Raw genomic sequence first — 27,003 nt, 5'->3', positions numbered from 1 at the left:
AATTTTTTCATTAACGATGGAAATCATTTAATATATTTACAGAGTTTCAGCAATGAGTTATTGATTTGCAATAATTTCCGTTCGAGTGGTTTTCCATCTTGAAGTTGTTCAAGGAAAATTGCAGTTCAATTCAATTACCTTAGCCAAATGCGGATGAGACAACGACTAAATTATTGGCTGTAAACGAAGGAAGTTGAGTTTGAAACGGAATTGTGATAAAAATAATGCAATCGAAATATTTAAGTACTCTTTAATAGCACAAGCCCAGTAAGACAATTACGACATCAAAGCATTTGTAAGCTGATACAACAGCCAACACTCACTCACGGAGCCACCACCAACCCACAGACAAAGGGGGCAGACAATGCCAGCGAGTAGTATATGATATCCTTGAAGTTTTCGAATGGCCGGCTAGTGGCGTAAAATACGATTAGCTGCTGTTCGCTATCAAGTGGAGGAGGAAATGCAACTGCATATTGAACTTTCCGTCACCAGGATGCAATTCAATACGAGTTCTAAAGAAAATAAACCTCAAAAAGCAATTTCAAATGCATCTTCGTAATGAAGATGTTATTTTCGGGGGTAAATGCAACGAATTTGGACACCCACAGTCGGATTTAGTTAACTTGACCGCAATCATCAGCAAAACCCTTTCCAATTCATCCTCCGACCAACATCCAAATCGAATTGCCTCCACCTCTACCTCGGAGCACCTATCACAGCTAGCTTTCAGTACTCTCTGCCATGAGAAAAACTCACCACACACTCAGAGAGAAACCCGACCCGAAGCGACACTCTGTTGTGTGGTATTTAAGGACCCCTCAAGCCGTGCCTGACGCTCAGTGCACAACTTGGCGGCAAGGAAGTCGCACCGAAGTGTCGGCTTAACATTTCATTTGAAAAATAAATAAACAAACATCAAACGATTTGCATATGTCAACACATCGCCCGGCTTAAATCCATGTAGTTGTTATCAATTTTTGTTTTTTGTTTTTAACAGATGCACCATAGTTCAATATAGATTGCCGATAAAGTACAAAATAAAAGTATCAAAAAGTGCAGCAGGATATTATTACTGGACAGTTGGGTGAGTGAAAGTTGTAGTGTATGAAATGGCAAAGGGAACTGAAGCAGGATAACCGTGTTGATCCTTGTTTGTGTTTGTGTGCAGCCTGTTGCCCAAAGTTACAAAGCGAGGGTGCAGCTGGCTAAGGTTCATTGACTATCATTTGAAGTGAGTGTGTTTGTGTGGGTGTTTGGTTGGTTGATTCTATGTATGTGCGGGTCGATGGGTGGTTGTGGGGGTGTGGAAATGTAGATGATGAAGTCATGCTCCCCAGAGTATGTTGTTGGTTTTTCAAAATAAGAAAACAAATGAAAGAAATGTGTAGGATGAAGAGAGAGAGAGAGCCAGAGGGAAAAAGGCGAAAGATTTTGGCTTACGGAATTAAATTTCTATTTAAAATTTTGCAACCATTTTAAGAGTTAATTAAAAATGAAAATTTTCCACTGCTAAATCAATACTGAGAAGTAATGCCAAAGAAGGGTTTAAAACTCGATATCCCAAACTCAATCTATTTTTGTATTTTCTTCATAATTACTACCGCAAAAGGTTACCAAAGAGCCGTTACGTTTAAATTTAAATTGCTTTTGCCCAAATCCTTTACCCACTCCCTCCCTTTCGTCTTTGACCAGCCAAAAATGCACAGCTTCATGGTCACAAAGCTAAAACGAAATTTTGGAATTTCGGGGAAAAGCGTTTTGTTGGCAGCTCGTCTGCTTTTTATTTTTGCCAATTTTTTTTTCGATGAAAAATATTTGCACTTTGGCTGGAATTTTCATCAAATATTTATCGAGTGAAGTGAAGGTTAGTCGGCAAACTAAGGTCGGAGGTCCTGAAAGCTGTCAGGAACTTGCTTAAATGTGTAAATCAAGCGTGAAAAATTCAAATTGAATTATCGACCCATTGTGGCTCAATGAGTGGTTAGTTAATGAACTTGCCATTGTCCAATCGAATAACCTATGGACTCATTGTTTTATTGTTCTGTTACTATTAAAACCCATTAAAATGCCAATTAATTCTGTTCTCTCTGTTTCACTGCAGTCGCAAGTACAAAGGCATGAGAAGGAAGTACAATTGAGGTAACAAAATGTTCCACATTCATAACATCAGCAACAACAACAACAGCAAGTCTATGCTAAAAGAATACTCTATCAAACCTAAGGAAATCTATATATACACTAACTAAGGCTCCATAGAGGACATTAGAAAATGCATCAGGTTCTAAGCTATGAAACGGCCGTGAGGGCTAATAGTGCACGGGAATATCGTGAATACGTTTCGAAACGAACTTGTGCTTCTCTCGTCCTGACAATTGCCTTCTTCATGCTCATCACAGGTGGGTGGAAGCGGTGGACTTTTAGACATCTATCGCACTAATGAGTTGCATTTGTTTATATGTATACTAGGTTATTTGTTGGGAAACTTTGTGTCCGAGCGCAAATATCAAATACGCCAGCTACTAACAAATAAGGCAATTAAGGACTTTGGGGGCAATGGCAGCGGTAGTGGCGACAGAACCGTGCAACTGAACAAAGCGGATTTCGCTAGTTTGCAGGAACTGCAGGCATATCAAAAGACCAAGGAGCATTTACTTACCCTCGCTCAGACACTGGACAAGCTGCTTAAACGTGATGAGGGCGAGAAATTTTTGGCCACCTCAATCAACACGGAGATCTTCAACAAGTATATATCCTGTACACAGGATATTCCTCCGAACACGAACATTGCGGCCAATCGTTTTATCGAAGAACTAATTGACAACACAGTGGATAGACAACGCGACTGCCTGAGAATTATACAGGTGGTCCTCGATAATCATCTAGCCAATAATCAGCTCTAAATGGAAAATGAATTTTTAATTGGGCCAAATCAGCAAAGTTGCCAGATATACATACATATGTATTTCCTGGGCTTATCAGTGTGTGCTCAATGTGTGTGAGTGTTCTGTATGTTACTTAATTTAGTGTTCTTTATTTTGCTACTTTTACATAGATGTGAATTATATTTTGAAACATATATACATGCATATATTTATAGTATTTATCGATGTGTAAGAATTTTATATGTGTAGACAAATTATTTTTCTTGAGCAAATAAAACCAAAACATGTTTAGATGTGTTAAAATCAAAAACAATTTAACTTAACAACTTTAACTTGGCGTTATGGCCTGAAATTCTGTGGATACCTATTCCTTATGAAACCTAATGAGGTTGGCAACTTAAGAGACACGAGGGTAAGTTAATATTTAAATAGAATAGGTCTGATCATTGTTGATCTTTTGATCCAGAATTAGTTGTGGAAAAAGTTTAATTGATTATATTGTATTATCTTTTGACTACACTTCAACTTGTGCTCGATAATAATCACTTCCCCCTTTCATGGGTAAGGGATGGCCACCGCTGTTGAAGACCCAGTCACCTATGGCCAAAACAAAGTCATCTGAGAACAATAGATATAAATACTTGAGGGTTTGGCTCAAGAAAATACTTCTTTGAACATCATCGTGCTCTGGCTTATCGTTGAAAACGTTTTGTAGTCCCGCGTAGCCATTGGGAGTTCGACAGTATTTCTCCAATGCTTCCACGATTTCCCAACCCCAATCGCGATATTTTTGCTGATGTGTTAGACGCCAAAAAATAAGATAAGATTCGACGACTTCAGGGCGCAGAGTATAGTATAGTTTCTGTCGAAGATTTATATTGTTCTGTGATTCTTTGGTGAATCCAATGAGTTCGGGTCCCAGATGAGTGGGCGATTGCTTGAAACTTTGTCTGCATAATTCAACAATGGACTCTCCCACTTCGGCGTATTTCGCCGAATGGACGTGTAGTCCCTGGGACGCACCTAAGACTAGGAGTCCGCCCGAGAAGCAAGCAAACTGTTCCATTTGGTTAGTCAAGTTTCCAAATTTCCAATCCGAAATATAGGATTTCCCATTGGGTGTAAAAGCCAACATATTTGATATAATGGCATTGACAGCATCCTTATACATTTCACTAGACTCCTTGTCAGTGTAATCGGATTGCATCCATGCTTTAATTAGATAATCGAAGAATCGGCCACCAAACTTTCCCATTGAACTATGTAAAATTCTGCCCCATTTTCCAGTCTTGGGATTAAATGTAACAGGATAGAGTCCCTTTGGCTTATCCATTTTCCTAAGGACATCACGAATTGTCTCGACTCGCTCTCTGTATATCGGATTCCCTGTGAGATCGCTTAAATAGTAAAATTCCAAGTAAAGGGCTCCAAAGTCTGAGAGATACGTATTGCCAAAAGGACCTTCATGAAGAGTGCCTGTCACAACGTTAATTTTCGGTTGGGGTATTCCAGTGGGGGTTTCAAAAGCCGGTAGCAATTTATCAGCTATATGCACAGCCTTTTTCAAGTACATAACATCGCCTGTAAAGCTATAAAGAGTGAGCATGGATCCCAAGAAGCATGAACTTAGATCATTCACTGGAAGGGTCTTATTAATATTATCCAATGATAGATGAGTATTAACCCAATCACGGCCACGCTTATACTGGTCCTCCAAACCCATAATGTAAAGTGTGTCCAAGCTCTCGACAATTGTGGCTCCCAGTTTGTTTGCTCCAAAAACGCCACCCGAATGTACACGGCGTGAGATGGGTCGGAGTTCATTTGATCCCCAAGCAAACTTTTCATAGTTCTTCCAGGCATGAAGCATCATCTCCTTGATCTTTTCGCGTCTTCGAAGATCAATCGGTCTATCTATATCGCTCTGGTCAGCAATGGGTAAAATCATGCTGGTAACCACCTCCGTTTCCTCTTCAATTTGCTTTTCTACCATCCTCCAGCTTCTTAGAACTAGTAAAAAGCAAATAAATCCTGTTACAACAAGTAAAAATATGTTTAATCCATTATTAAAGGCAAAGCTGGCGTTGGTCCAATTAAAGTGATATCGCCGTACAATCTTCATACTGTTTGTTACTGACTCGATTCTGATCTCGTTAACTGTCGACTGCTCTTGACAACGATTACTACCAATAGGCCACAGCAGCTTAGTTAAAAAAAAAAAAAAACTAGACAGCTGTTTACATATTGATCGAATGCTACAAATTGCAATTTTCTCTACTTACTTTAACTAAACAAATATTCTAAACTATTCGAATTTCCCGCTATATGTATGTATTATTGATTTTTATACACTTTATGAAGTCAATTGATTACATGGTTAGACACATTAACTTTATACATATATATATATAAGTATTACAAAAAATAAATATAATGGCTAGAAATATTAGAAATTGAACTTAAATATTTGGTTCACTCCTTTTTACAGCTTTGAAAAGTTCTAATAAATAATTGTGGATCAACTTATAATTATTGTGTGGATATTATATTACGCATCTGCCGTATTGCAGTCACCAGACGAGGCTCACAGCCAGAGCTCAAAGCTAAATACTGATCTGGTGCCGCTTTTAATAGAGTTAGAATCTGGGATAATTGCTGATTTATGGAAAGACCCAATTCCTCAAGTACACTCGATAGATATTCAATGTCCACACTAAGTTGTGTGGCCGCCGAACTTGGCAATGATTTGATTTGCAGTATTTGAGCCTGATACAAAAGACAGCATTGTTCTACGACGAGGGAGAGTAGGACATCGGCACAAGGAATGGCTTGAGTGTATTTAATATTGCACAATTCCAAAGCCTGCTTCAGCAGGGCAGATGGAGAGAGAAGAAGCGGCTCCAGATGCTGTGGCAAAGTGAGTAGATATTGCCCAATTTGTGTGATACTCTCTTGGGGGGCAAAACTAAAAGAAGGCATATCAATACCAGATGAAACCATGTTATTACCGTCCACCGGAGGAGGACTTATCTGAGACAGATGCACCTCAATTGGCTGCAACAAGACGTTGAGGGTAATCTCGTGCGTTTCTGTCAAATGAGTTTTTAGAGTGGCATATATTTGTGGAAATATGCCCAAAGTTTCGCTAGCTTCTGTTTTCTTTTGCTGATAGTCGTTAATGCTGTTGATCAACTGTTTGCTTGTGGATTGATCCAATGTCTGATATATGGTTATGATCTGCCCATCCGTGGATTTTCCCAATTTGCCAGCTAAAGCATCTAAACGAGTATGCAAATTCTGTTCGAATTGATTTAATTGCATCTGAAAATCCGCCAGGCACTGCAACTGCGACATTGTATATTGTAGAAGGGACCAATTTTCGCTTTTGGGTGAACCGAGACTGAGGCTCAATTGCCGTTGGGTACGTCCAAAGTTTTCCAACTGCCTCTTAAAGATGCCGTTCAATAGTGTAATCAGTTTACACAAAGCCAGGTCACTGGTTATAACCGAACAACGGGAGCATGCCTCATAAAGCCACTCGTATAACTTCCGTGTGCTATCAACCAAATGACGCACTGCATCACTAGGCGTTGCTTGATTTGACAGCAAACGATCCACTTGCGTTGATAATTGAGTTTCCTCTAATCGAGGATATTGTTGGACAAACTTGTGGAAATATTCGAAGATCGCCTCGCCCAATTGCCGTTTTAAATGTTCGGGCAATATAATGTGCGACTGTTCCAACGACGAATTTAAATGAAGAACAAAGCTGTGATTAGCCTGTGCAAACGATGATAGCAATTCCAAGCGTTCATTCGATGTCTTTAGCAACTGCAGAATATGGACGTCCCTGGCTGGCTGCAGGGCAGGCAATAGCTCAGCCAAAACCAAAAACGGCTGGGTCTGATCCCCACTAAACAATTGGGAGCACCATTTCACTTGACGCTGACAGTGCTCCAGGAGCTGATCATAGTATAGGCTAAGGAAGTGTTGCTGTTGATGCTGCTCCAGTGTCTGTTTCCACTGCTGTTGCAGAACATTTTTCTGCACAGCCCGATAGTATTGCTGCAGCTGTGGTAGTCGTTGAATGCTATCAAAGATGTCCGCATAGTGCTGGGCCTGTTCTAGATTGGATTCGGCAAAGCATTGCACCACATTCGGAGATGCTAATGCCTCCAAGCGATTTTTAAAGTCCTCCACCTGGGTGAGCCGTTCAGCATGACCGGCAAGTTGTTCCTGTGCTTGTAGGGACTTTTGCAGTGCTGTTAGCTTCTCACAAATACCCTAAAAATAAAAAATTTCATATTATTGAATTTTACCAATTGATATTTCCCACCATGTACATACCTTCAAATCATTCCTCTCGAATCCATCTTCCAACTCGGCCAAGAGATTGCCCCACCCATCCGACTCTTGCAAAGACTCTTTAGCCGCCTGTAACTTTGACTGCAGTGTGTTGAGACGTTCCAACGTGGCCATACATTCACCGGTCTCGTCCTGCACGGCGGCAACTTCCTGGCGCATGGCCAGCATTTTCTCCTGCAGTTCCTGCACATCCCTCTGAAGAGTAGCTGCTTCTTTCGCAATGCGTGGCATACTGGACACCACCTGTTGGCTGGACTCTTCTACAGCATAATTCACCTGCTGGACATATAACTGCAACTTGGCCACGTAACTTTGAATAAAAGCCGAGGCGGTTTTTTCTCCACCTTGTTTGACATTCTCCTCCACGTACTTCTTGTAGTTGGTGTTTATCCACTCAGCAGGACTAAAATTCGGCTCCGACAATGCCGATATATCCATTATTTTAAATCAACTTTAAGAAGGCTGTGGAATATTTTGATATTTTTATTGTGATTTGATGTAGTTTTGCCACACTTTGCAGCAGTGTTGGCAGTTTAGCCTAATTTCCTTGAAGTCATTTAAGCCACATCAGTGCTGCCGTTCTTAGTTAAAAAGAAAGATGAGAATTTCTATATAAATACATATTATTAATTAAATCTTTCACTCAACTATTAATTTTTGTACTCAAAAATAAAATGCATGATTTAAAAATGGAATCTTTGCATTCTGTCAAGGTTTTTAAAAATGAATTCAAATATATGTTGTTGTATATTTTGGCATTTTTTTTTAGCAGACACTGTTTAGCTGATAAAGATTTTATCGATAACAAAAGAGAGGAAAACTGTTGTTTGCAACTAAATAATAAAAAAAAAAAAAAAAACAATTTAGCAACAAAAACAAATGTATCAGTGAATTTTCAGTAGATTTCATCAGTTTATATAGTTATTTTATTTAAAAAAAACATGTCAGTTTGCAATGCCGATCCTTGGCAAATGAAAAACAATAGCATTGAATTACAACAACAACAAATTACTAGCGAGGATCAGAGTTTCGAGGATAATTTCGCATCTCACAAAGACAACAACAACAAACAGCAGGTGGTGTTGGAGGAGGATGAGGAGGAGGACCAAGACGTAGAAACGGTTGGTAAAACAAGTCCTAAAACTCGCCCCCCACACGAGCCATTGCCAGACTCGGCAAATTATTTGCAATTACTCGGTAAGCTAAAGACAGCTGACAGAGATCACTTCATTAATTCTCTTGCACTGCAACAGAGCGTAAGTTGGCCAAAGTTCAAAAAGGCAGCAAGCTGTTAGATTCTCTGCAGGAGAAACGTCAGGACTGCATGCGTTTATTGTTGGCCTCGTCCAACGGTTCGGCACTTATTGAAGAGCAGCTGGAACTCGATACGCCCATCGAAAGTGGACGACTCCAGCGGCACTTACTGCCGCACCAGGCGCTGACAGTGGGGGAGTTGGTTAACATTGTCAAACACGACGCATTGGAGGAGCAGCAGGAGAATAGCGAGGAGGAAACACACTAAGAAAGAAAAACCACAATGGATTCCACTTTCGGCAATGTCTTCTTATTTCTCACGGATTTGGCTTGGAAGAGCCGTTTGACCATACCAGTACTGGTCACAACGGCATTTTTAGTAATGGACATAAGGCTGCAGATAGAAATTAATATAGAGTCGGGTCAGGTAGTAAGTAGAGTACAATATCTTTTTTCTGTAAGCAACAGGTTATTCAATAATAGTTTTCTTATTAAAAGACTGCCAGCGAATTGGATGAAGCTGATTACGCGTTTGAAGCAGAAATCGGCAATGATGGAGAGGGAGAAGATAGCGAGAGCGACTTGTACACTGACGATCTGGAGGAATATAACAGCGAGTTCACCATTGATGATGGCAGCGAGACATCTCATTATAGTCTTGACATCTATGACCATTGGGGCTCTGACTGGGAAATCGATGATGAAATACAACAGTAATTGAATATCCATATATCTATAGAGATACAGATAATTACGTATAAATATGCATAAATTTTAAGCTTAAATTTTTTCAAATTTCAATATGTGTATGCATGAGTGTAAGTGTGCGTGCTTGGGAAGATTTGAATGGATTCTCTCAATTTATTTAATTTATACATATATTTTGGTGTAATGCAATAATGAAATCAATTTAAAAGCGTCTGTTTACCGTTTTATTGAATTATGTTGCTTTACATGTACAATTTGATCAATTCATCGCTAACTGCCGACGGAGTCAGTATGCCAAGATCAGTAAAAAGAAGTGTTATATAGGCAGGCGGTGTATAATCGACTAGTGGATGCACTTTAGCCACATCATTTAAGTGTTTTCGAGAGTACTAAAATAAAAATTTAACACTTAACTCCTATATATTATAGTATTATTTTATAGAGATGTCTCACCTTGTACTCATTTGGCAAATCCCGTTGATTGAGTGGATACAGTCTAGAAAATTTAAAACTCTCCGCTAGCACATAGAATGGTTTCTTCATTTCACGTGCACACAAGCCCATGGTGTAACTACCAATGCGATTTATTATGCCTCCGCTCTCTACCACCGCCTCAGCACCCACCATGACAAAGTCCACCGATTCCATGACATAGCCTGTCGCCGAGTCCAAAATTAATGTGCAATCAATGCCAGCTGATTGCAAGTCTTCAACCATTTCCTCTCTACAAATATATGGGAATTAGTGCCTATTTGTCTTTCTATTCATGCATTTCCTCACCCAGAGTTTCCTGTTCCGCCTTGCGTTACATAGACATGGAAGGATTTCTTGTTCTTTGAAGCTGCTATCAGAGCCTTGAGAACCACACGAGACCGTGAATGAGTTAATATACGGCAGCCATCACTTATAAATCTCTGCGCTTGCTGAGCAATCACTTGGCGAGAGTTGAGCAGTTTTGTAAGAAAGATTTTTCCACGATTAAGCATTATTTGCCGACACTCTTCCATGTGCTTGTCATCCAAACTAAGAGTTATAAAGCGACAGAAGAGCTCACCGGCTGACACAATGGCTGCAATGGATAGATCTGTTTGACGCATTGCGGCTACCGCTTCCCGCATTGTGGTGTCTAGAATGTGTATGGTACCAACTGGAAGAGAATTCGTTTAAAGAAAGCATGGGCAGTGAATTTAAAACTTTTGTACGTACACTGTTTCTTCTCTAGTATCCATAGCAGTGTTTTGATGGCTGCAATTCCTGACGATAAATCCTTATCTTCATCTAACAGATGCAGGAAGTACTTGGCCACATCTAGAATGGTTAGTTGGTTAAATGTTTAGCACATAGTTTTTGTCATTCATGCTTACCAAATTCGTCGCTATTTTTTGTAATTTGTGGCATTTCGAATAGAAATCGGTAAAACTGTTGCTGCTGCAGCACACGTTTGCCAGTGTTGACTAGGACATGGTTGTATTCTAAGGGCGTATTCACACCCAACAATAGAAAGAAGGAAAAACATTTAAATGTCTATCTTATTTTGCACAAATCTTTAAAGTTGAAAACGCATTTTAATCGATTATGTTATAATAATACTAGAAATAATATAATACTTACCTGTACGAGCAGGTACTAAATCCATATATCGCGACAGCAACCATGGAGACACACAACCAACTGCCAGAATGCATCCCCAAGAACTGATGCTCTCTCTCTCTCTAACTCCCTCACTCTTTACACCATTCGCTCTGTCACGGAAACTCTCTCACTTTCTTAATCCATCTCTCTCTTTCACTCACCTTAGGCGGTGTTGCAGCGCTAAAATACAAAATACGCACTGCATTCAGATCATTTGAGAAAGCAATACTGGTGTGAACGGTGCTAAAATAGGTACTGGTGTGAACGGTGCTAAAATATCAACTATCTTATTCAACACTGGCCCGTTTGTCGAAACATAAACAAACAAATTTGTTGGCAATAGTATTTTGTTGTTTTTTTTTCCGGCTTGACACAAACGAAACAAAATTATCAGCATGTGCATTAAATTAGACACGGCGACATCCAAGTAAATGCGGAGCTGCACTTAACCCAACCCTGACAGGACCAGAAGCAACAGCCACAAAAAAGTCACGACACCATGTTTAAATTAGAATCCTATATCACCCCGATCTTGCTTAATTACGTGGCGAAATATGTAAAGAACTTTCGTGACGAAGATGCTCAGGTGTCGCTGTGGGAGGGCGAGGTGACTTTCCATAACTTGGATTTGCGCCTAGATGTGCTCGAGGAGGAGTTGAATTTGCCGGTTGAGCTGGTGTCCGGACACATCCACGAGCTGAGCATCCAAGTGCCATGGACAAAACTGATGTCCGAGCCGGTGAAGATTGTGATAAATACCATTGAATTTGTTGCCAAATTGCCGGATGACGCAAGCCGACAACGTCGCCAGAATTTCCAACGGGAGCAACTCCGGAGAGCAAGGCGATCCACAGAAACACCCGAGCCCGCAACAAGCCCAACTGGTGCAGGCGTTGGCGGGTCCAGCGTTGTTAATAAGATTATTAATAACATCACTCTGCAATGTCATAATATCATCTTAAAGTATGTGGAAGATGACATTGTGGTGTCTATGAATGTGCAATGCCTAACTTTCAGTTCGGCTAATGACAAATGGCAGTCAGCCATGGTAGATGTCCATCCAGTGTCTGTGTTTATTCGCAAATTGTTGGAGATTTCGGATCTAACCATTTGCTTAGACAAGCGGAATACAGCTGGCAAGATTGAGGTGTGCCAGGAGCCGGTTCTCTATCGCTGCACCCTCGAATGTCGGGTTCTCCGAAAATATAATGCCCACACGGCGAGCACATCCAGCACCACTAGAATTGGCGTTTTTACCAAGGCCTTAGACATCAATGTATCATCACTACAATTTCCCATGGTCATGAAGCTAATTAAAATGCTGGTGGAATTAAAACCAAACGAGATGCACGACGATTTACTCAATTCGGATGACCCAGACGAAACAGCCAATGATCCGAATGATCCGCAGGATCGAAATGCCAGGGGAGAGAGTCAGAGCATGCTCTGGTGGGCATGGAATCTGCTGCCCAGCTTCGAAAGTCAAGCGCCAGCGCCATCGGCTGATGAGATAATGGGTCATGTCTTCGACCTGGGCATCTATGCAGAACAGCTTAACTTTCAGCTTAAAAACTCTGAATACTTTACCGACCAGGCGATGGGTGGGATGAAGAGGATACGCTACACTCCCATCTTGAGGATTAGTTTGGGTGGCATTTACTATGAGCGCTCTCAGTTGAAGGAAAACGATTGGACCAACGTAAGGGCTGGACTGTCAAGCATTTCCATGGAACCTTTGGGAGCATATCGTAGCGAAGATATAGTTGATCGCAAATTGATTAACACACAGGAGGTAAAGTAATGGTGGTTGGGGTGGTTTGTAATGCCTTATTGTAATGTGGATTATTTTGTAGTTCGTTAGCGATCGTTCCTTTACGGACAAGAGCCTTTTCGATAAGCATTACCTGTTGGCGGACCGTGTTTGGTGCAGCCATAACTATGATGACTACATTGCTCGACACACCGACGAGTACATGCTCTTCCGTAGTCCTGTTCTTGCTTTCGACATTGTGGAGTATCGCGCCCCATTGGCACCCAACAAGACTCAGCCCAGCGAGCACCAAGTGAAGGATATAGGTTTAAGGGTCCAATACCGCCTGCTGTCCGCTGGAATCACATTCCATTTCTCGCAGTCGTTTCTACAGGTTAAAAATGTAATTAGCGATTTATTGCGTCCTTACGATTATCCGGGATATCACTCAGACTCCAAAATAATTAGCCCAGAAGAGCAGAGGTTGGAACGCGATCGTATGTCAGCTGACCCGAGTGCCACATTGACCTTTGCAGACTTCGAATACCTGATCGGAATCGTGCCCACGTGTACCTACAAAATTGAGCTGCGTAACATGATTATTCAGTTTTATCCCCGTCAGCAGCATCACCACCAGCACGTGGAGAGCTCGTCCCCGTCCGCAACTGGACACCATTATTTGTCTACTACGGTTAAGCAGTCGTTGCTTCCATATTTGCAGCTGAAACTTCCCTTGGTAGAGGGCACATTCTGCGGACCGGCCAATCCTAAACGGCTAGTTCAACTCATCACCCAATTAAAGGACAAGCCACGCGAAGTCATCGATAGCTGCTATAGTAGCTATAAATTCAATGTGAAAAATCTTCAATTGATGGCGCTGAACACTACGCCGGAAATGGGCAAGGCTAAGTTACTCAACATCCCACGCATGCAAATCTCGTTAAATCGACTTCTCTTACCACACCTTTGGCGGCCCAATGATGCTGCATTGGACACTGCTGAGATACAAGCTGAGATTGTCAGCATAGAGTTTTCCAAGCGCGAATTGATTTTGGTGTCACGTATGATACCCCTTATGCTCGAATACAACTCTGTGAATCTTTGTGGGTTGGCTCATCTCGTGGCCCAGGCTAGTGCATCCTCCGATGTGATCAAGCTGCAAACGTTAGCCACAAAGTTTCGTCTAAACTATCGAAAATACCACTCCCATTTAGCTATGTTAACATCGTTGCGTAGTCTTAACACAGATGCCTATCACACCATGATGAATATACGCAATGTGGTTATATCCACAAACAAGGGCTTACAAAAAAGGTTTCTGGAAATGCAATTGCAATATCCACTGTTGGAACAGAAGTCTGATCATAATACGCCAGTCACTGTTGTCTGTTTATGGATAGAACCAATTCGTGTCACGATGGACATGTATCTGTTACAATTCCTGAATTTTCTCGAGCACAGTGAGCAGAACAAATCAATAGAAAATGGTAGGATCTTAATATTTTTACAATTCCTTAAATAATCATATTGCATTCTTCAGATTTGGAACCGGAGCAGGAAACACTTAGCCAATCTGGGATATCCACATTTTCCATGGCATCGCCCAGTGCTTTGCCCTTTAGCGACTACCAGCAAAGGCGTACTAGTCGGAATCTTAGTCGCAAGATTTCCGTCCCACAGGAAACAATTCACCTTAGTTCCGAACGGGACGAGAAGCATACACAAGCGGAACCAGTGATTAGCCAATTGAATGAAGAATGTGTATCTACTACGGGAGGTTTTGATGTGGCTGAGTTGATTAACCAGCTTAGATCGATGGTGGTACTTGTCGAGATTGCCCAGGCTAAAATAGATATATGTGAGGTGATGTTGCGCAAGTCTTTAGCCACCGGTGCTGTTGAATACACATCGATACAATTGCCACGTGTCAAGATCAAATCCAGCAATTGCGATATTATTTCGCGTGGCAACATTATGACAACGATTCAAATGTCTGGCAAAGAGAACAGCAACTGGGTGATTGAGCTGATCGATTTAAATGTGTGCTACCGTCAAGGAGATGTCACTGAATTTGTTGTAGCACCAGTAAAAACTACTATCACAGTGGCCCTATCCCAGAAGCTGGAAGATCAGAAAACTGTTGACTCAGAACAATCGTTGACTCAGGATCAGACACCTTCAAACAATGATGAATTCAGCGTAGAATCAGATAATTTCAACCAAACACCTTTGGACAAAGAAGTTAAAAAGAAGGTGGATTGGCAGAAAAAATCAGCGGATGCACGGGAAAGTGAATCAAAAAATCGTGGGTCGTGTTCTATCAATGTTCATGTCGATATGTCTGCCATTAATGTAAATGCCCAAAAAGTAAGTATCACTTAGAGGTTATGAATAATTCCAATACTAATCAATTCTTTTGTCGCAGATTAAACTCCTGCACGAGCATTATCAGATCTTAAATGAGATCCATAGAACTTTGCGTGTCCATGAGGGCAACAGTCCAGTAGCTCATAATGAAGCCCCTATGACGCGTAAACCAAAGCTGGAAGTCTATACGGGTAGCGCTCAAAATTATCCCATTATTAAGGAATTTCTGACCTTAGATCCCAACTATGAGCCACCGGACAAGCAAAATGGCAAGTTTCAAATTGAATCTCATAACAAAAACTTTTTTTACCGATAGTCTGATTTATTTTGCAGTTGCCAAAAAACAAATGACGCTAATCTTATTTTGCCAGTGGACAATTCCACGAATAAGCTTGGAAATGGAATCCATTGCTGTACACAAAAAACGAAAGATTGTCATAATTTTTGAGGATCTCCTGCTTAACGTTGACAAGCATTCGGATTTCACAAAAATCACTTCGAAAGTGGAGAATTTGGGACTTGACTACTACGAGGACAAGATGCTCGGCGAATGGGAGAAGAAAGATGGCTTTCATATCAAAATGTTGGGTGATAACAGCAATTTACCATTGATCAGTACGGTGATCACAACGGTTAACCTTCAAGATCTATACGCCAAGATCGGTGCAAGAAATCACTATAACAAAGAGCATACTATATCTGAGATTCTTATCGATGTTCAACCTATTGAAATGGTGTTAGATTTGGATCAGATAACCGAGTTTATCATTCCGCTGTGTGAGGTGTTTGATATCATAAGGAGTACTAGTAATGATCAAACTGTTAATACCCACCAAGATCTGGACAGAAGCATCACAACAGTTCAAGATTTGCCAATGGTGCATTTAAATTGCAAGGGCATCTATGTGTATATACCACTGGAGACTGGCAAAAAGTGTTGCAGTGTTCTAATGTTGCGTGTTGAAAGCGTGAAACTAACGCCCAGTCCATTGGAAAACCCGTTAGTACGTCAACTTATACGCCAGGATATTTACCATAAGGCCGCCGAATTGAACATGTTGAACACCCCAGGGGCTTTGGTCGAGGATCGTCAATATGAGCTAAGTGTGAAAAATATTTCTCTTTCGAGTGGCAATTGGCTGCAGACACAAAAATATTATCAGGAAGAAAAGCGTGCCAGTGAGCATAGTAACCCAGCCTTTGAGTGGAATAATCAGCAACAATCCAAAGAGTTGCAACATACGAGCATATTCAAGGATTTCGATTTCATTATGATCTATGCTCCTGCTGTTAGCTACGACCGTTTTTTGGTCTGCGGCCAAAATATAGAATACAATTGTGTTACGGACTTTGTAGCTACGCTTACCACTCACCAGATCAACCTTATGTCCTGCATTATTGTGCGTATCCAGAGGCTACAGAGTATTTTCGAACAGATTTGCATTAGGGAAAACTGTTTGGCCAGAAGTCCAGGACCAAATACAACCAGAGGGAAGGACAGTGAAGCTAACTCACTTTCAATACGACTATCGGACTTCAGTTTATTACAATACCAGCCAGGAACCAAGAACCACCAGGTTCACCAGGAACTGTCAAGAGTACCGATGAATAGTAAACGAAATGGCAGCAAAGAAACCGTAATTGGTTCATGTTTTAGTGATTCTGGTATTCAAATGGCTCCCGGAAAAGTCTCCATTGCATCCTCACATCAGAAATTGATTGAAGTGGATCCCAAATTCTATCGTCACAAACATAGTTCTAGCTTTACCTATCCCAAAAGTGTGTCATTCGTAGCTGGTACTTTTGTGCTGAAGATCTACGATATCTTGGAATTAGATGATGTTGAAAATCCTGTAATGAATCCGCTTCTTCTGTTGACTGTATCCCAGCCAAGCTTTATATCTACACAAAGTCTAAGATCAGTCATCACTCAGGCATCCATTTTCGACTTTAATATTAGTGTCGGCAATGTTGAAGTCCTAAATGAGAGCGACACAGCAAGAGCTCAGTTCAGTGATGCCATTTTCGAGACTCTACCCGGCATGCTAAACAGCTCGAAAATTCCACCACCTCTATTAACGATAAAAACCCACATAGACCGATCCCATCAGACGGAAATAGATGTTGAGCTGGGTAAACCAATCATCTTCCGTTTCTGTGAGAGCAAAATTAAGCAATTGGCCTGCGATCTCATCAAAATCTATACCGTTCTTCACGAGAGTCCCTGCTTTGCGGTGCGTAGCGAGCGTCCTGTTGTATCCCAAACATCAAAGCTGAGCCAACTAAAATTGCAATGCTATAACGCCGATCGGTTGCATTTATCGTTTGATGGGATTACGGTAAAGTTTTACGACGAAGCTCTTACTTACAAATGTAGCGTTGTTTGCTTGGACTTTAGTTCACGCATCAAGTTCAACGATCGTCCCCAGAAAGCCACCATACGATCAACTTTGGGGGCGTTTTATATCAAATCGGGTGACAAGATCATGTTGCATCCCTTGTTGATGCGTTTGTCGGCAGATCTGTTGAGTGAATCATGGTGCGACCAACTTCTTATCAACGCCACACTTAAGCTTAACTTACTGCACATGGATGCCAGCATTCTAAACATTCTACAGTTGCGAAAGGCTCAAGGCGGACTTCAACATATCATGGAGTTTATTCATACGGAATGGCAGCAATTTCTTCGACATCGTCCAGTACTTGGGGAACCCATGGAGTTGGCACCCGAATCTTTATTGCGTTTTACACCATCTCAGGATTCAGTGCATCGAGCCCGCCATGATCGGAAAAACAATGCCGAATTTTATCAGGATGATCTTCGTGCTGGAGCTTTTCAGTTTGTCCATCTGAATAGCGAGTCTGTTCTGCCAATGCCATACCAAGTTCAGATTATAAAGAAGAATTATGGCATCATTTGTTGGCGTTATCCTCAACCAAGGCAAATGACCAAAATACATATCTATCCAGTGCCCATGCCAGTGAGTTTGTCTAATCCTTCGTTTTGCATTATCACTGTATAACAAGAGTCTCTCCACACAGACCAGCAATCCCGTTCACATCAGCTGTCGCATGGAATATTTCAGTGAAACGCACGAGACTTTTCTGCACTACTGTGACTTTGAGTTATCGGAAACAACCACGAAGCAGTTAGATCCGCCGCCGGAACATCAAATCTGTGCCAATATTTGGCGAGTGGTCATAATGCAATCCCTGATTTCCGTAGATGGCACCTGCTTCGAGGGAGAGGAAGATGAAGACATCCCATTTTCGGTAAATAAAAATAGTAATAATCCCAATTTCATTCCTGAAACTCAAATTATTTTCAACATCTAGATCGATAGCAGTCGCATGGACTTTGGAAGCGATAATGGCAACGACTTCATTTTGCATCCAAGAGTTCTTGTTGGTTGTTTGCGTATTGACACCACTTTTCGTGAGGAAGCGGTGCCCAAGCTGCAATTCCTCCTTTGTTGTCAAGATATTCAGCTTAATTTTCTTAACCAGCCCGATGCGCACAATGAGCTGCCACCGCTTCTTAAGAATTATAATCTTAAGCAGACGACTGAGATTGGGCAAACTTTTCTCACAGTGCATTTTGAAGATTTGCAATTCCATTCCACCATCTTCAGCCGCAATGAATTTACCATGGAAACAAACTTCCGCAGCCGAATAAAGTGTCTGGATTACGGCTTCCTCAATATGATTGATATTGTGGAACCGATGAAGTTCCAGAGCTATGCAAGATTCAATAATCGGGAACGCATAGTGCAGGCCAACTTTTTGATTGATAAACTCCGAATAAATTGCGGCCCATGTGTAATTCATACACTACTCAGCTCAAAACAGCATTGGGAGGAGTTGCTACAGCAGCGTGATAAAATGCATACATTGATGCCCAAGTGTGTGATAGTCAATAGGATGCAGACCTATTTCACATTTGGCCAGACAGGGACAAGCGAACGCATTGCGGTTGCTCCGCAAGAACTGCAACTGTATCATTTCCGTAGCGACTACCTTAATCAGGAGTTGACGTTCTTTATAAGGAATCCCTTGACCGAGCAGATGGAGACAAGTGACTCAGTGCATATAGCACTAAAGCTCGATGATGACCACAATGTACAGCATTTGCGAGTCGGTGAGGGTTGTATTACCATCAAAGTGGGAAAATTGTCAGCCACTCAGGTGTATATATTGGTTAAGGGTCAAATTGAGCTGCTTAGCATGTTGCCATATGAACTTCTAGCCGAGTTTAGGCAAGAGGGCAAACAATACAATGACAACAGTCCCTTGGAGCATTTGCTTGAAGCTAAAGGGCGCGCATCTTTCTACCAGTCGGTGGTACGCTCTGCGGATGTCAACATGAGGTGAGTTGTTATTAATGCGTATGTTGTCCCCTACACTTGATTAATACATGTTCTGCTTCTCGTTTTTAAGAATACGCTTTGGCCCAGGCCGTGGAAAGGGACGCACTGGCGATATTCCTCTAAAGCCTAACAATAATTTACCCTGGCTGGTGAAAGTGCCCACACAATCCTCACAGCAATTCATCAGCGTGTGGGTGCGGGTTTTAAGAGAAGATATCGCTCTCGATTCAGTGTCGGATGAATTTCAACCACAGAGAATTCTTATCACAATATGGCCAATCTTTGAGATTTGCAATATGCTTAACTGCCATTTAAAGGCTGTTGAATGTAGCACCCAAGAAGTGTTCGAACTCGACGGTAAAGGTGCACGACAAGCTCTAAGCACAGCCACCACTCATACCACTGAGCATCTTGTTAACTTTCAATTTTCGTAAGTATCATAATCGTCTTCTATATTGGTTCCTCAATTAATTTTTGTATTATTTCAGAGCTCCATTAAGTTCCACATCCGAAGCTGAATACACATTCATGCTAAAGAACATGGACTGGCATAAATTCTTCTCTTTTGATCCTGCTAATTGGACAATTGAGGAATCTGTTCAAAAGTTAGGCAAGCCATTGAAACCAAAGTGGCCATTAAATGATCATGAAGAGCTACGTATAAACCGCCATATGGAATTCTTAAATGAATTCGACATTCAATATCGTACACAAGCCACAAGAGAATTCTCTTGCACTTTAGGATTGGATATACGGCCTTGGGGATCGTTTATCAATGCCACTGGCTTGGATGTTAGTATTCATGTGCCAAAGAAAAGGACGCGTCATCATCTTAGGGCCAATAGTCTGGAAATGGTGCCCACATTAAGCGAACTCTTTACCATCGATGTACCATACAGCACAAGTTGGACTCAGTCGACAGCCATTTGTCTAGAAGAGCTGGTCCAATCAGTCGGCACCACCAACAGCAATTCCGGACGTTATGTGGTTCTACGTCCCAATGCTTACGTAGATATTGTTATAGTACGCAACGAGGAGATTTTCCGTATGCTGCTTGAGTACAAGCTGGAGGATGGCCAACGAATCTTCAAGCTGCGTTCTAAATTTGTGTGCACCAATTTTACAGACATAAAACTGCACGCGTTACCCCTGACAATGGATCACAAGGAAAGCTCTTCCAGAGAAGAGATTAATTCTTTAGATTCGGCTGTGCGAAATCGAACTCTGATTTCTGTGGACAAAAACCAGAATTGGTAAGGAGCTATAAAAAAGAGAAAATTACAAAACATTTTCAAATGGGCTTTTTTTCAAAAAATTTATTTCTAGTATTGGCAACAACATGGACGTATTTTACGATTTGAATGCCCGAAAAGTGAAACATACCAGCGAAACGGCATTTGTCTATTTCGTGTGCTTCTCTGTGAGCGGTAGTTGGGATGTATCCATACCAATTTCATTGGCTATGCCCATTACCCGTCGTTGCTTCAGTTTACAGTCTGGTTCCGAATCAATTCCACTGATGATCACATTGATTGAAAAGGACAATGTTTACTATTTGAATGTTTATCGGGACACAGCGCCAGCCATAATACTTACAAATAATACCAATATAAAGTTCATTGTGGCCCAGACTAGTGCCTCTGGGAATAGCAATGTCACTTGTACAACTTCCGAGAATGTGGGCAAGCATTTCGAATGGAATCAATTGGTAGCGCCCCAAAGTAAATGCTATTATACCCCGCCGCAAATGTATGCCAACTTTCCGGATGTGGAGTTCACCATGTGTAATCTATCATTGGCTGTGTTTTATGGTAAGTGTTTGCACTCCACTCTTTAGCCATGAAAGATGTGACTTAGTTGTCCCCTTCCTTTTAGCTCCATCGTGTGATAAGAAAAAGATTGGCTGGTCCAAACCAATTAGGACAGATAAGTCTTGGACAAAGTTGCTACATGTGCCAAATCATGGTGATGTGAAGGTAGTTGTCTGTGATAAGCATCGCGTAATACGCGTCAACATTTACTACATTGCCCAGCAATTGGAGTTCTCGGTAAAAGATTTACGATCACGTCTGAAGATGCCAGAGAAACAAAATGAGGTCAACGATCTAGTGGAATCGAGTCGAAATGCAACCGTCGATACTCCAGTGGTCGAGTCGGATGCATCGGATGTAATATGTGCTCATTTTAGCCAAGAGTGCGAGACAAAACGCCAGATGAAGATTCGAGTGTTTGTCAAGCGATTTGTCTTTAGCCTGCAGACAGACTCGCGTGATAAAGATTACCTAAAGACAGAGGTATGCAATGTCTATGCCGATGATACTATGTTAGCCTTTGATGATGACGATGATCAGCGAGTTCTAAGATTACAATTGCCCAACTTGCAAGTGGATAATCAATTATTTTCTAGTGGAAAATACGATTTCCCTGTATTGCTTTGTGCTGACCAATTGTATAGGCGCTTCTCTGGATTGCCGCAAGTGTTTTACTTAGATTCCGTTTACCAGCAACAACAGGATCAGAGTAAAGCCGTATCTTTGCTTTCCTTTGTCTTCTATCAAGACGAATTTCAACTTCAGGCTGTGCGTTGCAAGTTTCAACCGTTTCGCGTTTATATAGAAGATGCTTATCTAAATCAACTTCTGGAAACCCTGGTCGAATGTGAACCCTCCAATTGTGTTTACACTCCTTGCTTACAGGTTGAACGAATTGTGCTAGACCAGGGACAGACTCTACTGCCCGAGGAGGTAATTGGCCAGGGCTTATGTATAGCTGAACCGCTGCTCCTAAACAGCTTCACTGTGGAGCCGCTTAGCTTACTTCTATCCGTCCATACTTCGTCAAGACTTTACATTGCCTTGGATCATTCGCCGCTCTCTTTTTCCCGCTATGAGCGCCAGCAGATTCTAACAGTGCCCTTACGTTTTGGACAATCGTTGGGCCTTCATTATTTAAGTGGAGCCATCTTTGGGGCTGGCTGGGTCGTTGGCTCCCTCGAGATTCTTGGAAGTCCCAGTGGCCTGGCACGTTCTTTTAGCACGGGACTACGTGATTTCATTTCCATGCCCGTTCAAGGGCTCTTTCGTGGCCCGTGGGGTTTCTTGGTGGGCGTGACTCAAGGCTCTGCCTCACTGCTTCGCAATGTAACAGCTGGCACTGTCAATTCAGTGACCAAATTAGCTGGTTCTGTTGCTAGAAATCTTGATCGCCTCACTCTGGATGCGGAGCACATTGAACTTACAGAGGCGAGACGACGGGCACGCCCACAGGGATTTGCTGATGGCCTTACTCAAGGCTTGACAGGACTTGGTATTAGTCTTCTTGGTGCTGTCGGTGGACTGGCGCATCACACATTGGAAGCTCGCAGCTCTGTTGGTGTCATTGCTGGTCTTACCAAAGGCATTGTTGGAGCATTCACCAAGCCCATCAGTGGTGCTGCCGAAATGCTAGCTTTGACTGGTCAGGGTGTCCTACACACGGTCGGCTTCAATGCAATGCCACAGCAGGTTGAGCCCAGCATAACCAGAAATGTGGCTTTGCATGCCGGATCCTACCGCGTTTGGCGTTATTTACCCAAAGAGCTCAGTCACGATCAGATATTGTTTTTCTATGAGATCACGCTTTTGGTCAATGGTCAACTGCGTCCGGCTCTTATCTTCCTTACGTCGTCGATTTTGGCAATTATGGAACCAAACAACGATGACCTGGCTTTTGCCTCGTCGGTGCTTAAAGTGGAATTGGTGGCAGACCGAGAAGATCCTACCAAATTATATCTGAGTCTTAAACCAGAGCCGACTGATGATCTGGAAGGGGTAAGCCACTAAATACCAATTACAATCTCATTTATAATAAACCTATTGAAATCTTTCCTTTGCAGCAACTCAATTACACCAATGAGCGCATTATGAAGTTCCTTAATTCATCAACCGTTTATAGCATGACCCACGATTCTCTCAGCGATCTTCTTCAATTGCACAATGAAGTTCCCGATGAACGCATTCAACGACAGACGCAGTGCATCTTCTATATCAAACCTAATATTGGAGAACATCTGATCCATTATCTGAAGCTAATAAGCCGCATGCAGTCTTGACATAACTGGAGTGCAGCCGTCTAGGTGCTAGATAATAACATATCCATTCCAACGGTGTCTCCGTGTCCTTATTGTTAATCACAAGTATTTCGTTTTTTTTTTTTTTTTTGTAAATCCTGTATATACACATATTTATGCCAAAAACCAAAAATAACAAAAGACGGAAGCCAATTTTTGTTACCCATTTTGCAATAAAGAAAAGACAGAAAATAAAAAAGGAACTTAAAAGATAAAGATACGAAACCCAAAATCCAATTGGGCTGCCCTCTTGGCATTTACTTTTAAGCCATGGCAAAAGCGAAGACAGCACAAGGACGAAGAGACACAGGTATACATAGGTACCTGGACACGGACATGGCACATGCATGCCAATGCCGCAGAAATTCAATTTAATGAAATTGATTTTAGTTAAGACCAGCCGCAAGCCAACAATAAAACTTAAAACTATGCGCAAGGCAGCAAGCAGATAGCCAACTGCAAGCAGTACCAAGCCCTCGTCCTGGAAACGAATGGGACAAAGAGGTCAAGTGCAGTAGATGGGGTGGCGAGACCGCAACCACGTAACCAGGACAAAACTCGTGAAATTAACTAGCAGCCGCAGCAGTAAATTGTTTCTCAAATTTTTAACCCTGCGTTTGAATATAATTTGTTTCGTTTCCATGCAATATCCAGTGCAAAAACCAAAAGATTCAATTATGGTTTTTGGTATGCTGTCCCCAAAACCCATATACGCCCATCGCAGCCGCACCCGCCATATTCAGCTATACATATGTGTATATGATGCTCATTAAATCTCAACGTTGGCCTTCTCTTAATGTCTTTGACATGTCTCGGGGAGACCACAACCCACAAAGACTCACACACACACACCCAAATACACACACAACATGTATGACTTTCGTGGCTAATATAGCCTATTGTCTATTGTTTAATGTTTATAAAAGATGTGCATTTTACGACTCGACTGTTGCGTTGCTAGCCCTAAAGTTTTACCTTTTTTTGTCTTTCGTTTCCGCTTTTGTCACAATACGCACACACAGGAGTATACGCGTTTACAAATGTAGATGTAAATGTGTATGTATTTGTACAGCGCTTAAATGTAGGCAACGAATTCTTCGTGACCAGGAACAGACTGTTTTTCCTGTTTTCTATGTTTTCCCTAAAAGTCTTCATAACAAATGGCATTTGTTGAGCTGCTTCAAGAAGTAAATGATAGAGCATATACGAATTTTTAATGAATGTGGACATACGTACCTATATAAATAAAGCTCTTTGGAGGGTGTAGTTGGATAATATAATATCAGATTTAAAATTAAATTACCTTAAGTGGGGTGTGCATTGAATTTAAAAAGAACTCAAATTTCATTACGTTCAAAGCAAATCGAGTAAGCAGACTTATTAGTCATTTTGCTTGCTACATTTAAAAATTCATACTATTTAAGCAAGTTATTGGCTCTTGCTTATTGCTTGATTTTCCTTTACAAGCAAGACTAATGCAACTGCAATTAGATGAATACTTAATTTTACTTTAATATGCACTCTGTATGCACTCAATGAGTTCGATCCATTGATTAAGTGTTGTTTCAACTCTAATGAGCTGCATTACAAATGACTTCGATATGGTCAAATGGTTGGTAAATTGAAATCACATAAAAGGTAAACTTAAAAGCAATTACCACAAGGCCAAACTGCTAATGCATTAGTCGAGTACAACTCTGTGCAGGGCATTTCTAGAGTCTGAGAACAAAAGTGCGCGTATTTTGCTTTCATTTACCAAGGATGTTTATGCATAACATATATACTTATGTGCGGCTAAAGTAGAAACTCATGCGACTGCCAACGGTGAGTGAAGCAAAGCAAAGGCAAAAACCAAATGGGATTGGGTATGAGAATGAGCTTGGGCATGGGCATGGTGAGAGGCAGTATATGTACATCTATGCAAATATTCGTATGTGTATACATATTACCAAAGCAGGCCTCGGGCGATTTAAATCCACGCCTACTCCGGATTTCGCTTAGAAGGGCGCTCAAGTTCTTTAGCACACATCAACAACAACAACCTACACACACACACACACACAAAAACTCACACATAAAGCAAATAAAAGCAAATGCAATTTTCTCAAAAACGGTTACTTATAAAAAATTGATACACACAACTGAACACAGTACGTTTAGGTGTATGAATGAGAAAGGCGACGAGGAGATGGCAGATCTTTCACATATGTATGTAGACATGTTTTGGCGCTGACTAGGCGAAAGGAGGTTGCCCTTAGGCAACCGAATTAAACATATTTACATACAATTTTACGTATACACTCATTCGCGGAAAATATGGCGGAAAATTGTTCAATCTGAAATCTGAATGTTTTTGCGACAATTCTAAGAATTTAATTTATAAAAATTTCTGTTTTTTTTTTAAATTTCTATAGCAAGTAGTTTTTGGCGCTTTCGATACTGTTTTTTTTCAACTTCCACATACATTTGAGTGAAAGAATGAGAGATAGATGAAGAGAGGGAGAGGTTTCATAACTTCTAAGCTGAAGTGAGGTGTGAGAGAACGAGAGTAATTCTTGCACTTTCTGTTGCACTTTTTTAGCTTGTGCTAAGCGTAAGAGATAGAAAGATAGAGGGAGAGTAAAAGGGCGAGGGTGAGAGTGAGAGAGGGTGCACTTTCTCCCGCTCTTGCTGTTGCTGAGGCTATAAAAGAAGCTGTCACTAAGGGATCGCTCATTAGTTGTTGGGGCGGCTCATCCCCGCTCAGTTGTCGGAATTCTTTTCATTTCCGGTGACGAAGTGAGAATTTTCAATTCATAGTGGATACATCGGGTAAGTCATTAGTTTAAATTTTAAATACATATATTGATTGTCTTAATCTGTCTGTTTAATTACTTACTTTAATTCTGACTACTTGCCTACAAATAAAGTTTACTGAAAACGAATCTTACCTCCAGCAAAAAAGCGTATGCAAGACTTCGGCTTGAAAAAGTTGTTTATCATCTTTTTTTCATATATTCATCTATAGGTACATATATTTACATACATATGGGTTAAAATTTCTACACCACAAAATACTTGACTGGGCGTGTTAGTTACCAGGGGAGTCAATGCCAATGACGCCAGTCTTGGCGCCACATTTTAAACGGAGCCCCGTTTTGGCCCCCTTTAATGGGTTGTCATTTCATCAATCTGTCAATGCGATGGCACGGTTTATGAGAATAAAGGTTGGGCATTCCGAATTGGCATTAAGTTTTTCTCTGCTTTTTTTCATTTGAGTAATGTGCTTTATTCGCAAAAATTCTTGTATTCAGACATTTATTTAAGTAGTTATATATTTTATATTGTGTATAAGCATATGTGTTTTCATATTTACACTTATGTTTCATAAACATTAATACATTTATATAATTTGTGATTTCTTTTCTTAAGCTGACGAAAGGTAGTTGCGAACGGATTGTAATGAGGCGGGGGGCCAAGTGAGGCGAGTGGAAAGTCTCTCCAGGGAAACAAGTCACGAAATATTTACATCTACAATTCATTTTAGTTTTATTTGTATATAGTAAAGTTAAAAGTCTTCTTTTGCTT

At 41.1% G+C, this 27,003-nt stretch overlaps 7 protein-coding genes across 8 annotated transcripts; 4 read left to right on the top strand and 3 right to left on the bottom strand.

Annotated features, from left to right (window-relative positions):
- The first annotated feature begins 654 nt into the window (after positions 1-654).
- LOC137581986 (uncharacterized) lies at positions 655-3,203 on the top strand. The gene is made up of 3 exons (XM_068296405.1): positions 655-1,087; positions 2,105-2,399; positions 2,470-3,203. The coding sequence occupies exons 2-3, from the start codon at positions 2,273-2,275 to the stop codon at positions 2,901-2,903; spliced, it is 561 nt and encodes a 186-aa protein (XP_068152506.1). The 5' UTR covers positions 655-1,087; positions 2,105-2,272; the 3' UTR covers positions 2,904-3,203.
- On the bottom strand, positions 3,019-5,031 carry alpha-Man-Ic (alpha-Mannosidase class I c). The gene is made up of 2 exons (XM_068296403.1): positions 4,999-5,031; positions 3,019-4,916 (listed from the first exon to the last, which is right to left on the bottom strand). Exon 2 carries the CDS (start codon positions 4,876-4,878, stop codon positions 3,400-3,402), a length of 1,479 nt encoding a protein of 492 aa, XP_068152504.1. The 5' UTR covers positions 4,879-4,916; positions 4,999-5,031; the 3' UTR covers positions 3,019-3,399.
- A 168-nt stretch (positions 5,032-5,199) lies between these two features.
- Positions 5,200-7,916, bottom strand: Cog7 (conserved oligomeric Golgi complex subunit 7). Its single transcript, XM_068296402.1, has 3 exons — positions 7,899-7,916; positions 7,233-7,712; positions 5,200-7,169 (listed from the first exon to the last, which is right to left on the bottom strand). Exons 2-3 carry the CDS (start codon positions 7,686-7,688, stop codon positions 5,415-5,417), a joined length of 2,211 nt encoding a protein of 736 aa, XP_068152503.1. The 5' UTR covers positions 7,689-7,712; positions 7,899-7,916; the 3' UTR covers positions 5,200-5,414.
- Positions 7,917-8,070: 154 nt separating this feature from the next.
- Positions 8,071-8,772, top strand: LOC137581987 (uncharacterized). The gene is made up of 2 exons (XM_068296406.1): positions 8,071-8,447; positions 8,504-8,772. Exons 1-2 carry the CDS (start codon positions 8,192-8,194, stop codon positions 8,770-8,772), a joined length of 525 nt encoding a protein of 174 aa, XP_068152507.1. The 5' UTR covers positions 8,071-8,191.
- Positions 8,773-8,787: 15 nt separating this feature from the next.
- Positions 8,788-9,423, top strand: LOC137581988 (uncharacterized). The gene is made up of 2 exons (XM_068296409.1): positions 8,788-8,934; positions 9,003-9,423. Exons 1-2 carry the CDS (start codon positions 8,788-8,790, stop codon positions 9,219-9,221), a joined length of 366 nt encoding a protein of 121 aa, XP_068152510.1. The 3' UTR covers positions 9,222-9,423.
- Positions 8,936-10,684, bottom strand: eIF2Balpha (eukaryotic translation initiation factor 2B subunit alpha). Its single transcript, XM_068296404.1, has 6 exons — positions 10,577-10,684; positions 10,419-10,520; positions 9,993-10,359; positions 9,666-9,936; positions 9,433-9,601; positions 8,936-9,237 (listed from the first exon to the last, which is right to left on the bottom strand). The coding sequence occupies exons 1-5, from the start codon at positions 10,608-10,610 to the stop codon at positions 9,455-9,457; spliced, it is 921 nt and encodes a 306-aa protein (XP_068152505.1). The 5' UTR covers positions 10,611-10,684; the 3' UTR covers positions 8,936-9,237; positions 9,433-9,454.
- Positions 10,685-11,129: 445 nt separating this feature from the next.
- Positions 11,130-23,652, top strand: Vps13B (vacuolar protein sorting 13B). 2 transcript variants are annotated; one of them, XM_068298184.1, is made up of 12 exons: positions 11,137-12,636; positions 12,698-14,081; positions 14,135-14,961; positions 15,020-15,230; positions 15,295-17,942; positions 18,004-18,234; positions 18,298-19,328; positions 19,399-19,758; positions 19,817-20,581; positions 20,655-21,139; positions 21,204-23,137; positions 23,203-23,652. In XM_068298184.1, the coding sequence occupies exons 1-12, from the start codon at positions 11,344-11,346 to the stop codon at positions 23,416-23,418; spliced, it is 11,385 nt and encodes a 3,794-aa protein (XP_068154285.1). In that variant the 5' UTR covers positions 11,137-11,343; the 3' UTR covers positions 23,419-23,652. The 2 variants fall into 2 exon arrangements, with proteins under 2 accessions (XP_068154286.1, XP_068154285.1); XM_068298185.1 differs by lacking the exons at positions 14,135-14,961; positions 15,020-15,230; positions 15,295-17,942; ... (5 more) ...; positions 21,204-23,137; positions 23,203-23,652 and having other exon boundaries at positions 11,130-12,636; positions 12,698-12,988; positions 13,047-13,186.
- The last annotated feature ends 3,351 nt before the right edge of the window (positions 23,653-27,003 follow it).

The sequence above is a fragment of the Drosophila tropicalis genome, unplaced genomic scaffold (genome assembly GCF_018151085.1).
Source record: "Drosophila tropicalis isolate 14030-0801.00 unplaced genomic scaffold, ASM1815108v1 contig_859, whole genome shotgun sequence".
Lineage (NCBI taxonomy): Eukaryota > Metazoa > Arthropoda > Insecta > Diptera > Drosophilidae > Drosophila > Drosophila tropicalis.
Note: the sequence above shows the minus strand (reverse complement) of the source record. Positions and strands in the feature narration are given on the sequence as shown.

Bases quoted from the DNA above. Each gene is read 5' to 3' on its own strand.
- LOC137581986 (XM_068296405.1), top strand. From the start codon at position 2,273: ATGCATCAGGTTCTAAGCTATGAAACGGCCGTGAGGGCTAATAGTGCA. The intron at 2,400-2,469 runs GTGGGTGGAAGC...TATGTATACTAG, and splicing joins CTTCTTCATGCTCATCACAG to GTTATTTGTTGGGAAACTTT.
- alpha-Man-Ic (XM_068296403.1), bottom strand. From the start codon at position 4,878: ATGGTAGAAAAGCAAATTGAAGAGGAAACGGAGGTGGTTACCAGCATG.
- Cog7 (XM_068296402.1), bottom strand. From the start codon at position 7,688: ATGGATATATCGGCATTGTCGGAGCCGAATTTTAGTCCTGCTGAGTGG. The intron at 7,170-7,232 runs GTATGTACATGG...TTTTATTTTTAG, and splicing joins TCGAGAGGAATGATTTGAAG to GGTATTTGTGAGAAGCTAAC.
- LOC137581987 (XM_068296406.1), top strand. From the start codon at position 8,192: ATGTCAGTTTGCAATGCCGATCCTTGGCAAATGAAAAACAATAGCATT. The intron at 8,448-8,503 runs GTAAGCTAAAGA...GCACTGCAACAG, and splicing joins AAATTATTTGCAATTACTCG to AGCGTAAGTTGGCCAAAGTT.
- LOC137581988 (XM_068296409.1), top strand. From the start codon at position 8,788: ATGGATTCCACTTTCGGCAATGTCTTCTTATTTCTCACGGATTTGGCT. The intron at 8,935-9,002 runs GTAAGTAGAGTA...TCTTATTAAAAG, and splicing joins ATATAGAGTCGGGTCAGGTA to ACTGCCAGCGAATTGGATGA.
- eIF2Balpha (XM_068296404.1), bottom strand. From the start codon at position 10,610: ATGCCACAAATTACAAAAAATAGCGACGAATTTG. The intron at 10,521-10,576 runs GTAAGCATGAAT...TAACCATTCTAG, and splicing joins AAAAAATAGCGACGAATTTG to ATGTGGCCAAGTACTTCCTG. The intron at 9,602-9,665 runs GTGAGACATCTC...TTTTTATTTTAG, and splicing joins ATTTGCCAAATGAGTACAAG to TACTCTCGAAAACACTTAAA.
- Vps13B (XM_068298184.1), top strand. From the start codon at position 11,344: ATGTTTAAATTAGAATCCTATATCACCCCGATCTTGCTTAATTACGTG. The intron at 18,235-18,297 runs GTAAATAAAAAT...TTCAACATCTAG, and splicing joins ATGAAGACATCCCATTTTCG to ATCGATAGCAGTCGCATGGA. The intron at 19,329-19,398 runs GTGAGTTGTTAT...CTCGTTTTTAAG, and splicing joins TCTGCGGATGTCAACATGAG to AATACGCTTTGGCCCAGGCC.